Source organism: Mobula birostris, chromosome X (assembly GCF_030028105.1).
Source record: "Mobula birostris isolate sMobBir1 chromosome X, sMobBir1.hap1, whole genome shotgun sequence".
Taxonomy (NCBI): Eukaryota; Metazoa; Chordata; class Chondrichthyes; order Myliobatiformes; family Myliobatidae; genus Mobula; species Mobula birostris.
This window is the reverse complement of record NC_092402.1, coordinates 18,314,684-18,327,971: the sequence shown is the minus strand read 5'-3', so window position 1 is coordinate 18,327,971 and position 13,288 is coordinate 18,314,684. Positions and strand designations below refer to the sequence as shown.

At 42.4% G+C, this 13,288-nt stretch overlaps 1 protein-coding gene across 1 annotated transcript in view; it reads right to left on the bottom strand.

The window, feature by feature from the left end:
* Positions 1-228: 228 nt before the first annotated feature.
* Positions 229-13,288, bottom strand: part of psmb3 (proteasome 20S subunit beta 3) — a 28,204-nt gene continuing 15,144 nt past the window's right edge. The window contains exons 4-6 of the mRNA XM_072249848.1: positions 10,256-10,433; positions 8,116-8,210; positions 229-469 (exon numbers count right to left, since the gene is read on the bottom strand). Of these exons, the coding sequence (XP_072105949.1) occupies positions 421-469; positions 8,116-8,210; positions 10,256-10,433 (322 nt within the window). The 3' untranslated portion in view covers positions 229-420. The remainder of the gene's footprint in view (positions 470-8,115; positions 8,211-10,255; positions 10,434-13,288) is intronic.

The following is a 13,288-nucleotide window of genomic DNA, read 5'->3' as shown; positions in this document are numbered from 1 at the left end:
ATATTTTGTTAATGACTGTGTGGGTGGTCCAGTTTATAGAACAAGATCATTTAAAAAAAACTATTTATCAGAAGAGATTCCCTTGTGAGAATGATTCAATGTGCAATTTCCCCTCCCCCCACCTATTCAATAAAAATCACATTTGCTTTGTAAATTAAATCAACATACATGACAACACATTTCTTGCTGTTTGTAACAGAAATAAAATTATTCTGTGCTTACAATCAATCTTGTTTGTAGACCAAATTTATTTGTTTAAATTACACAATACTCAGAGCAGATAGAATATGAAAGATTTACAGTTCAAGTTATTGGTTTCAACCGACTCTCGCCTGATACTCCAGCTGATTCAGTGCAGGGGAAGGGAAATTACATATTTAAACAAATGGCTGCATTGCAAAGTTTACTGAAGGCAAGTCTTTAATCCATGCGAGCCTTCAGTGTTCTGGTAGTAATCTTGTCCTTTTCACTGCAAACAAAAAAAAGAGAATGTATGTCAGACAGTGGAATATAACAACAACTGAAATGATTACAATGACCTCCAGTTATATTATAGAATCGGTCACAGAAAAGTACAACACAAACAGGCCTCTTAGCCCATCTAGTCCATGCAGTCCCATTTAATCCCTTTGACCTGCACCTGAACCATAGCCTCCATACCCATGCCATCCATATGTAGGTTGAAATTGAGCTTACATGCACCAGTTGTGCTGGCAGCTCGTTCCGCACTCTCATGACCCACTGAGTGAAAGTTTCCTCTTATGTTACCTTTAAACTTATCACCTTTCACCCTTAACCCATGACTTCCAGTTGCCATTCCACCCAACCTCAGTGGGAAATGCCTGCTTGCATTTACCCTATCTACACCCTTCATAATTTTGTACCTATCAAATCTCCTCTCAGTCTTCTTCATTCAAGGAACTCAGGCTATCCATAATTTTCCCACATAAATTTTCTCTGTACTCTTCCAAACTTACTTACCTCTTTCCTGTAGGTGGGTGACCAAAACTGCACACAATACTCCAAATTAGGCCTCACCAACATCTTATACAACCTCAACATAACATCCCATCTCCTATCTCTAATACTTTGATTTATGAAGGCTGATGTGCCAAAAGCTTTCTTTGTGACCCTATCTATCTGTGCCACCACTTTCAATCAATTATGGATCTGTGTTCCCAGATCCCTTATGAACTCTTAACCAAGGAACCATGTACAGATAACCAAAGAAAAGAGATAGATGTTTTATGTAAGTTTTAAATATGCAGTATACTCACGGATGTGCACTGCCTGAATTTGTCATTATCCCTAATTAAAATGGAGAGACAGTTAACTCATCCATACCCACCTAACTGGGAATCACACACAAACCAGGCCAAAATAGGATACTTTCAGCATGTCCATTTCTTCTTGAAGCCTCTTTTTCTTCTCTTCTATGCATAAAATCTCATCTATTTTTGTATCATTAAACTTGGAAATATGAAATTTGGTCCTTTGAGCCTAAATGAGGAGGTATATTTGGAGCACTAATCCCTGCACTATCCCAATAGTCAAAGACCACCAACCTGAGAAAAGTCTATTTATTCCCACTCTTTGCTTTCTACCCAACCACCAATGCTCAATTCTGAGTGCTCAAACCTTGCTAACCAATTTTGAGCCTCTGTTAAGAGTCATTCAACACCGAAACAGGCTCTTCAGACCGACGGGTCCATACAGACCAAGACACCCATCCAAGCTAAGCCCATTTGCACTGTTATCCTGAAACATTCTTTTAGCCCACCTCATCCCAAGCTAGAACCTCTAAACCTCTCCTATCCACATATTTATCAAACTGTCTTTTAAAGGTTGTTACTGTACCTGCTTCAGGCACATTCTCTGGAACGTTACTGCATATATGGACAACCTTGTGTGAAAAAAATTGCCCCTCAAATTGCTATTAATTTTTCTGCCTCTCCTCTTATACATATGCCCTCTAGTTCTTGAAAGTCCAAAGGTACCACAGCCTCTTGATGATTAACCAAACAATTTAGAACATAGAACATTACAGGCCCTCCAGCCCACAATGCTGTGCCAACCAAAGTTTATTTCACAATGTTGGCTCTCTTCAATACTATTCCTTTAATGTGTATAAAGATGTGTGAAGTAACAGCAGCATTTCGTCCACCAATAGATCCAAGGCTAACAGGTTAGTAGCTCTCTATGGTCTCTCTCCCCTTTCTTTCTTACATAGTGGGGTTACATTTGCTCCTTTCCAATCCTTGGGAACAATTTCTGAATCTATAGAACATATGGAAGATGATAACCAGAGTGTTCACCACTTCCAAAGCCACTATTCGAAAACTCTGATGTGCATCCCATCAAGTCCCTGGAATTTATATTTTCAAGCTCACAACTTCTCTTGTACGTGCTTAATTACAAATTAGTTCTTTCAATCCCTCACATTTGCTAGACCTGATTTCTCAATCTATCTGGCAGGTTATATACATGCTCTTTGTGAGTAATTGTTAATTTTTTCTGCTAATTCTTATTTGCCATTATAATTTGCCTCTCTCTATCTGTAAGGGCCCCACACTTGCCCTTGTTGGTGATTTTCGTGTACCTTCAAAGCTCTTAAGTTTCTTTTTCTCTCTCTCATATCAAATCTTGACTTTCCTTGGTCCTCATTTGCTTCGTTGTAAAAATATTCCAGATCCCCAGGTCTACTGTTACTTCACACATCTTTATATTTCTTTTTATTAGATTTACAACTATTTAGAACAGACACTTCACCCTACAATGTTGTGCCAAACCAGTTAAAAGGTAAACCAAAAACCCCTCATCATCCACAGATGAATCACTTTTTTTTTTGTGTCCTTGTACCTGAAAGGAAGATTTATATTGCTACTACTCGTTACCACCATTAGAGAAGGTACAGAAGCTCGAAGACATACTCAACATTTTAAAAACATCTTTTTCCCCTCCAACATCAGATTTTGTAACAGGCCATGAACACACCATTACTGCCACAAAATAGCAAATTCCTTGTTATACATCTGCCATAAATCTGATTCTGATTTGGACTCTGTGTTAAGTGGTTTTGACTTGGAATTTTTTGGTAACAGCAGTTTTGGAAAGGGAGACATGTTTTATGAGAAATGGGACAAGGAAGGGGACAGCACTTTCATGGTCAAAACATGCACTGAGTGTTAAGTGGCCACTTTTACTGGCAATTTACAAAATTGTTCTCCCCTGGCACCCATGCTTGTTCCACCCAAGTTAAAACTTTGTCATTTAAACAATTCTATCTGTGCCAACTACAGAAACATAGAAACATATAGAAACATAGAAAATAAGTGCAGGAGTGGGCCATTCGGCCCTTTGAGCCTGCACCGCCATTTATTATGATCATGGCTGATCATCCAACTCAGAACCCTGCCCCAGCCTTCCCTCCATACCCCCTGACCCCCGTAGCTACAAGGGCCATATCTAACTCCCTCTTAAATATAGCCAATGAACTGGCCTCAACTGTTTCCTGCGGCAGAGAATTCCACAAATTCACCACTCTCTGTGTGAAGAAGTTTTTCCTAATCTCGGTCCTAAAAGGCTTCCCCTCTATCCTCAAACTGTGGCCCCTCGGTCTGGACTTCCCCAACATCGGGAACAATCTTCCTGCATCTAGCCTGTCCAATCCCTTTAGGATCTTATACGTTTCAATCAGATCCCCCCTCAATCTTCTAAATTCCAATGAGTACAAGCCCAGTTCATCCAGTCTTTCTTCATATGAAAGTCCTGCCATCCCAGGAATCAATCTGGTGAACCTTCTTTGTACTCCCTCTATGGCAAGGATGTCTTTCCTCAGATTACGGGACCAAAACTGCACACAATACTCCAGGTGTGGTCTCACCAAGGCCTTGTACAACTGCAGTAGTACCTCCCTGCTCCTGTACTCGAATCCTCTCGCTATAAATGCCAGCATACCATTTGCCTTTTTCACCGCCTGCTGTACCTGCATGCCCACTTTCAATGACTGGTGTATAATGACACCCAGGTCTCGTTGCACCTCCCCTTTTCCTAATCGGCCACCATTCAGATAATAATCTGTTTTCCTATTTTTGCCACCAAAGTGGATAACTTCACATTTATCCACATTAAATTGCATCTGCCATGAATTTGCCCACTCACCCAACCTATCCAAGTCACCCTGCATCCTCTTACTCCTCACAGCTAACACTGCCACCCGAACATGGATGTTACAGAACATGGATGTTACAGCAAAGAACCAAATTCAAGCTCTTGAACTGGATGAGGGTCAGCAGAAGTGACCATGGCCCTGGCATGACAGTGCTGAGCTAACACACCCTGTATCAAAGATCATGACAGTGCTGAGCTAACACACCTTGTATCAAAGATCATGACAGTGCTGTGCTAACACACCCTATAGCAAAGATCATGACAGTGCTGAGCTAACACACCCTGTATCAAAGATCATGACAGTGCTGAGCTAACACACCTTGTATCAAAGATCATGACAGTGCTGTGCTAACACACCCTATAGCAAAGATCATGACAGTGCTGAGCTAACATACCCTGTATCAAAGATCATGACAGCGCTCTGAGCTAACACACCCTGTATCAAAGATCATGACAGTGCTGAGCTAACACACCCTGTATCAAAGATCAAGGAGAATAACATCTCCAAGAAATGTTGCTTTAGTGTTTCACAGGATTGAGAGATGAAACTATTTAAATATATTTTGTAATATTGTTTGTCAGTCTTTGATCATGTATAATTTTTCATCAATTCTATTTCTTATTTTCCTGTGCAAGCCTGCAAGAAAGTGAATAGCAAGGTAGTATAAGGTAACATGTATGTAATAAAATTTTACTTCGACTTGAACTTTGTAATCACTTGACCAATTGGCTTGCTGTTTCGAGATAATAATATTTTCCTAATTTTACAGAAATGAACAGAGAGCAGCATGATAAAATCTCCCATTTGGGCCTTAAGTCTAAGGGATATTTATTACCAGGCCAGTCCACCCATGGAATTTTAACCGACTCCCCATGCAACAAGGATCATTAGGGACCTGAGTCACCCCAACCACAACCTATTACAGTTCCTGCCATCTGGGAAACGGTACCACAGCATAAAAGCCAGGACCAACAGGCTCCAGGACAGCTCCTTCCAACAGGCCATCAGACTGATTAACTCACGCTGATCTGAGTGTATTTCTATGTTACATTGACTGTTCTATTTAATATAAATTATAAATTACTTTGATTGCACATTGCACATTTAGATGGAGACATAACGTAAAGATTTTAACTTATGTATGTGAAGGATGTAAGAAACGGGTCAACGGCAGACGCCATCTCTCTGGCCCTACATTCCTCCTTAGAACACCGGGAGAATAAAGACGCATACGTAAGGCTCCTTTTTGTTGACAACAGCTCTGCCTTTAATACCATCATTCCAAATAAACTGATTCCTAACCTCCGGAACCTGGGCCTTAGCACTCAGATCTGCAGCTGGATCTTCAACTTCCTCACAGACAGGACCCAGGCTGTAAAAATAGGGGACAAGCTCTCCTCTACAATCACTCTGAGCGCCGGTGCCCCACAAGGCTGTGTACTCTGCCCCCTGCTGTACTCACTGTACACCCATGATTGTGTAGCCAAGTTTCCATCAAACTCAATATATAAGTTTGCTGATGACACAACAATTGTAGACCGTGTCTCGGGTAATGATGAGTTTGAGTACAGAGAGGAAATTAAGAACCTGGTGGCATGGTGCAAAGACAATAACCTATCCCTCAACGTCAGCAAGACGAAGGAATTGGTTGTTGACTTCAGAAGGAGTAGCGGACTGCACGACCCAATTTACATCGGTGGTGCGCAAGTGGAACAGGTCAAAAGCTTTAAGTTCCTCGGGGTCAATATCTCAAATGACCTGACTTGGTCCAACCAAGCAGAGTCCACTGTCAAGAAGGCCCACCAGCGCCTTTACTTCCTGAGAAAACTAAAGACATTTGGCCTGTCCCCTAAAACCCTCACTAATTTTTATAGATGCACCGTAGAAAGCATTCCTCTAGGGTGCATCACAACCTGGTATGGAAGTTGTCCTGTCCAAGACTGGAAGAAGCTGCAGAAGATCGTGAACATGGCACGGCACAGCACATCACACAAACCAATCTTCCGTCCTTGGACTCACTTTACACCGCACGCTGTCGGAGCAGTGCTGCCAGGATAATCAAGGACACGACCCACACAGCCAACACACATAAGTGCGCAAGCGCCGGTCGTGCGTGCAGCCTGGTACAACCATTCCGATCTATTCTTACTTTCTTCTTATTGTTTTTTAAACTAACGTTATTTTTTGTATTTCTTTTTCCCTCACGGTAACACATCGAAGCTGCACCCTCTCTAACATGCTGGTATAGAGAGTTTTATTTGGGTTTTCTTTAGCGCTGGAAATGGTTACGTTCCGACACGCGGGACAGAAGCAAGGTCGCATTGTGTATTCCACGGACCAGCTAATGCCGGCCGGTTTAGCGAACAGAGCGGTGGACACCCCTGCTGAAATCCGGAGGAAAACACACAGAGGGGGATCACAAAGCCAAGGAAAGAGGACCGGGTCGAGACAACAGAGACTTTTGGAGAAGAGGAGTTCAGTGGGTAATACCGTTCTGGCTGACCGGAAGTGCACTGAGAGCGGTAAGTGTAAAGGAATTGGGTGCTTACTGTTCTGGTTAACAACGGATGGTGCAATCCCGGGTATATTACGATCGAGGAACGTGTTTGCAGACTGGATGTTGAACTTTTTACTGTTGGACTCAGCCACGTTCCACCGTGATACAATACTGGGCGGCACGGCAGGTCGTTCCTGCCTGTGGCCATTGAACTTGTAGCTCCTCCCATAGAGGGTCAGACACACTGAGCCAATAGACTGGTCCTGGACTTATTTTCCATCTGACATAGTTTGCATATTGTTGTTTGATTGTTTGTGGTTTTTGTATTGCTATATTTATGCTCTATTCTTGGTTGGTGCGGCTGTAACGAAACCTAATTTCCCTCGGGATCAATAAAGTATATCTATCTATCTATCATTTCGTCCCTCTTCCCTCTGGGAGAAGGCTCAGGAGCTTGAAGACTCATACAGCCAGATTTGGGAACAGCTTCTTTCCAACTGTGATAAGACTGCTGAACGGATCCTGACCCGGATCTGGGCCGTACCCTCCAAATATCCAGACCTGCCTCTCGGTTTTCTTGCACTACCTTACTTTCCATTTTTCTATTTTCTATTTATGATTTATAATTTAAATTTTTAATAGTTACTAATTTTTACTATTTTTAATATTTAATATTTGTAATCCAGGGAGTGTGAAGCGCAGAATCAAATATTGCTGTGATGATTGTACGTTCTGGTACCAGTTGTTTGGTGACAATAAAGTAAATAAAGTCAATTCAATTCAATGTTGCACTACATGCATTTCATGATCTAGCATCATGTCGTAGCATCTAATAGTATAATGACCTCTGCTGAAAGCCCACTGAAATTTCCTTTGTCTGCTACTTTAGAGTATAGAGCACTACAGTGCAGAAACAGGCTCTTTGGCCCATCTAGCCCACACCAAACTATTATTCTGCCCTGGTCTCATCAACATGCCAGACCATAGCCCTCCACATCCATGAACCTTACCAAATTTCTCTTAAGTGGTGAAATCAAACCCGCATCCACCACTTCTGCTGGCAGCTCGCTCCATTCTCTCACCAACCTCTGAGTGAAGCAGCTCCCCTCCACCCCATGTGCCCCTTAAACATTTCACCTTTCACCCTTAACCTATGACCTTGAGTTCTAGTCTCACCCTACCTCAGTGAGAACAACTTGCTTGCCTTTACCCTATCTATACCCCTCATAATTTGGTATACTTCTATCTAATCTCCCCTCATATCTCCTATGGTCCAGGGAATAAAGTCCGAACCTGTTCAACCTTTTCCCTACCTCAGGTCCTCAAGTGTCGACAACATCCTTGTCAACTTAAGATCAGTTAGCTAACTTTATGACAGCCCTCACAGGGAGTTCAGTTTGCAGAAAAAGTGGGATTCTGCCAGCTTGAAAAAATGTTCTACACTTACATGATATGCACGATGACACCCATCCCAGACACAGCATCTCTATCCACTGCATTCAGCATAGCCTGAGAAATGGTTTCAAACAGATCTTCTGGTTCCTGGAAATTGAAGTGTGAATTTAGTTGTCTACCAAGAAAAATGCTTTCTTGAAAAAAAAAGGATGAACAATGTCACTTTTGACTTGCTACCAGGAATCAGTATAAATGTCACTCACTTTGTGACCCCCCCCCCCCCCCCCGGGAAATCAAGCTTACTTCTCAGTACTGGAGGCTTGTATGGGATAGAGCTCCAGTGAAGCAGTGTGGAAGACATACTGAACAAAGTATTAGAGTCAAAGGCCTCACAAGCACTTTAAGTGAAAGCTATATATGCAGCCATTCTCATGGGATTACAGGTCTTCCAAGCTGGGTTATAGAACATAGAATGGCACTGTAAAGGCCATTCAGCCCACAATGTTGTGCTGACCATTTAATGTACTCTAAGATCAATCTAACCCTTCCCTCCCACGTAGGCACATGGATGAAAGAAAAATGGTGGGCTAAGTCTCTTAAATGTTCCTAAAATATCTGCATCTACCATGACCTCTGGCAGCACGTTCCATGCATCCACCACTCTCTGTAAAAAAAAACTAACACCACCTCCTATACTGTCATCCAATCACTTTAAAATTATGCCCCCTCGTATTAGCCACTTCCATCCTGGGAATAAAAGCTCTGGCTGTCTGCTCTATCTTATACAACCCTATGAAGTCACTTCCAATCCCCCTTTCCTCCAAAGAGAAAAGCCCTAGCCGTTCAATCTATCCTCTCTGATCCAGGCAGCATCCTGGCAAATCTCCCCTGTACCCTCTCTAAAGCTTTCTATAATGCGGTGATCAGAACTGAACAAGATACTCCAAGTGGGGTTTAGCCAGAGTTTTATAGAGCCACAATATTATCTTGTAGGTTTTGAACTTAATCCCCTGATTAACGAAGGCCTTCTTAACCACCTTATCAACTTGCATGGAAACTTTTGAGGGATCTATGGACGTGGACTCCAAGATCCCTCTGTCCCTCCACACCTCTAAGAATCCTGCCATTAACCTTGTACTCTGCCTTAAAGTTCGACCTTCCAAATATGTATCACTTCATACTTTTTAGGGATGAACTCCATCTGCTGCTTCCCAGCCCAGCTCTACATTCTATCAATGTCTCATTGTAACCTACAACACTATCCACAACACCGAGCATGATCAAGAATGACAGTCCTGTACACGAAGTAACTGTGTTTAAAGAACCCAAACTTCCTTCCTCAACCAATGTAGATCCTATGCTAAAATCACATAGAACACTACAGGTCCTTTGGCCAGGATGTTGTACTAACCTTTTAACCTACTCTACAATTAATCTAACCCTTCTCTGCTACATAGCCCTCCATTTTTCTATCATCCAGTGCCAATCTAAGAGTTTCCTAAATGTCCCCAATGTATCTGCCTTCACCACCATTGGACACCATTAAAGATTCTTATCTGATCCCCGAATCAAGTTAGCTTAGTGCCACATTGGATTTTTGTATGCAGATATTTTTGACGATAGGGGGGGGCTAAGATTGGGGTGGCACAATAGAATAGTTAGCACAATGCTTTACAGTACTAGCGACCAGGGTTCAATTCTCGTCACTGCCTGTAAGGAGTTTGTATGTTCTCACCATGACTGCATGGGTTTCCCCCAGTGCTCTGGTTTCCTCCCACTGTCCAAAGATCAACTGGTTGGTAGGTTAATTGGCCATTGTAAATGGTCCTGTGATTAGGCTAGGGTTAAGTCAGGGGATTGCTGGGCACCGTGGCTCGAAGGGCAGGAAGGGTCTACTCCACACTGCCCCTTTAATCCAAGGGGCTTGCTTTCAATTAATCTCTTGCAAAAGGGCACAAAAAATGACAACATAACACAGGAAACAATGCAGTTGATAACTCAATGCTGCTGTTTCTGAACTGAACCCATATTGCTTAACTAAAAAGATATACCACCAGGGTGAAAGTCAGAAACAGACCAAAAATAAATAATTTTTGTGGTTCTTAAGCAGCAAATGAAACTAGTAGAATTTATGTTTACCTAAGGTAATAAACAGGTGCATGTGTCAAAGCCATAATTCAGAAAGAACTTACCATGTCTGGTTCCCAGAGGGACTCGCACATGCCGTACATTTGTTCTGCACATGTTCCACTGACCACAAAGTCTTCAGTCTCCATCGGGCAGCCAATCAAGTCCAGTGAACAGATAAACGGTTGATAGGTCTTTGGATCAAGTCCCGCAATTACTGGCTCGACGTAGTATGGACCAAATCTATAAGTGTGAGAAGTAATAATGAATTTACTGATCAAGTGGGTCCCTTACCTAATAGATGCGCTGGCATTGGAGGAGTCCAGCCCGGGGGGGGTGCGATCTCATTGAAACGATCAAATATTGAAAGGCCTATATAGAATGGATGTACAGATGATGTTTCCTATCGTGGGGAAAGTCTAGGCCTTAGAATAGAGATGTCCATTTGGAACAGAGATGAGGATGAATTTCTTCAGCCGGGGGGGGGGGGGGGGGGGAAGAGTCTGTGGAATTCATTGCCACAGGTGGCTGTGGAGGCCATCACTGGGTATATTAGAACATAGAACAATCAGTACAGTTCAGGAATAGGCCCTTTGGGCCACAATGTTGTGCTGAACCGAAATAAATTAGTAATTAAATGGCCAGCTAACCTAATCTCTTCTGCTTACACAATGTCCACATCCTTCCATTTTCCTCACATTCATGTGCCTATCTAAACGACTCTTAAAAGTCCCTAATGTATCTGCCTCTATCACTACGCCAGGCAGCGAATTCCAGGCACCCAGCACTCTAAAAATATAATCTTACCCCTCACATCCTTTGAAATTACCCCCTCTCACCTTAAATACACATCTTCTAGACATTTCAACGCTTGGAAAAAGACGCTGTCTGTCTACACTATCTATGCCTCCCATAATCTTATAAACCTCTATCAGATCTCCCCTCATCTTCCACCACTCCAGAGAAAACAACCCAAGTTTGCCCAACCGCTAGTTATTGCGCACGCTCTCTAATCCAGGCAACATCCAAAGCTTCGAATCCTTCCTATAATAGGGTGAACAGAACTGTATGCAATACTCCAGATCTGGCTAATCTAGAGTTCTTTAAAGCTGCAACATAACTTCCTGAGTTTTGAAAACATTGCCTCAACTAATAACAACAAACATGCCATATACCTTCTTAACCAACATAAGCCACTTTCAAGGAGCTATGAACTTGTAACCCAAGATCCCTCCGTTTATCAACACTTATGATTCTTGCCTAACAGTGTACTGTCTCTTTACATTTAACCTACCAAGGTGTAACAATTCACATTTGACCAGTTTAAACTCCATCTACCAGTTCTCCGCCCATATCTGTAATTGATCTATATCCTGCCGTATTTGGCACCACCACCCCAACCTTCATATTATCTGCAAACTTACTAACTCACCAACCTACATTTCATACAAGTGATTTATATACATCACAAACAGCAAAGGTCTCAGTACAGATTCCTGCAGAACACCACTAATCACAGACCTCCAGCTAAAATAAATCCCTTCGACCACTACCCTCTGTCTTCTATAGGCAAACCAGTTCTAAATCCAAATGGCAAAATATTTAAAGTAGAAGTTAATTGGTCCTTGATTAGTCAGGGTGTCAAAGATTACAGGGAAAAGGCAGGAGAATAGGGTTTAGAAGGATATTAAATCAGCCGTGATGGAATGGAGGCGCAGACTCGCTAGGTTGAATGGCTGAATTCTGCTTGTCTCTTATGGTCCTATAGTCTCAAATCATAAAAGGTTATTGCATTCTAGGAACTAGTCACTGAAAAGTTTGAGAAGTTTGAGTGGTACTTGGGAGGTTTTCAACTAGTGAGTCAGTAGCTGGGACTCAGAACAGTAGCTCAACAGGTTGGGAGTCAGAATCATACGTAGAAAACAGAATAAGGAATCCCCACCGTGGAGAGCAGACAGAGAAAGCTGGAAAACTGTGAAAGGGCCAGTAGGCTTAATTGCATTTACTTTAAAGGAAAGAAACGACTTTAGAAAGTTACAAACTCGGTCAGCTCCATCGTGGGCATGAGCCTCCTCAGCACAGAGGACACTACCAAAGGCGATGCCACAAAAACACATATCAACCCCCACCAGGACATACCCTTTTCTCATTGCTACCATCAAGGAGGTAGCACAGGAGCCTTAAAACACATACTCAATGTTTCAGGAACAGCTTCTTCCCATCTGCCATTAGAATTCTGAATGGACAATGAACCCATGTACACTACCTCAATATTTTTTGCTCTCTTTTTTGCACTAGTTATTTTTTATATTTTATTGTCATTTATAGTTTTATTGTTATTATGTACTGCAATGTAATGCTGCTGCAAAAGAACAAATTTCATGACATATGCCAGTGATACTAAACCTAATGCTGACTGAGCCTCAAAAAATGATGATCGGAGGGCATGGATCAGCACAAGAACATAATGTTATAAAAGTGCTTGAGCAAAGGACAGAGCTCACAACTCAATGTTTCAAGGTACGTATATAGGTTTTCCTGTGTGACAGAGGGACATCGGAGCAGAATTAGGTCATTCCACCCACTGAATCTGCTCCACCATTCCAATATGGCTGATTTATTATCATTCTCAACCTCATTCTCCCTGCGACCTTTGAAACCCTTATGAATCAAGAACCAATCAACTTTTGCTTTATATGTACCCCAACCACGTGCCCTCTACAGCTGTAGAAGTGTGCAAGGCTCCCCGCCTCCATTCTAACAATTTTCTACAGGAAAACCATCGGGAGCGTCCTGTCTAGCAGCATCATTGTGCAGTATGGAAGCTGCAAGGCATCAGACCGCAAGATCCTACAGAGGAAAATAGAAACTGCCAAGAGGATCACTGGGGTCTCCCTCCCCTCAATTTGTGACATTGACCAGAAGTGCTGCAGACGTTGAGGATCCCTACCACCCAACCCACTACCATCTGGAAGGAGGTACAGAAGCATCAGGACCAGGACTGTCAGACTGGGGAACAGCTTCTTCCCTCAGACTAAGAGACTAATGAATACCCTGTCGCCACCGAGAACTTGTCACTAGGACAGCGAGTTATTTAC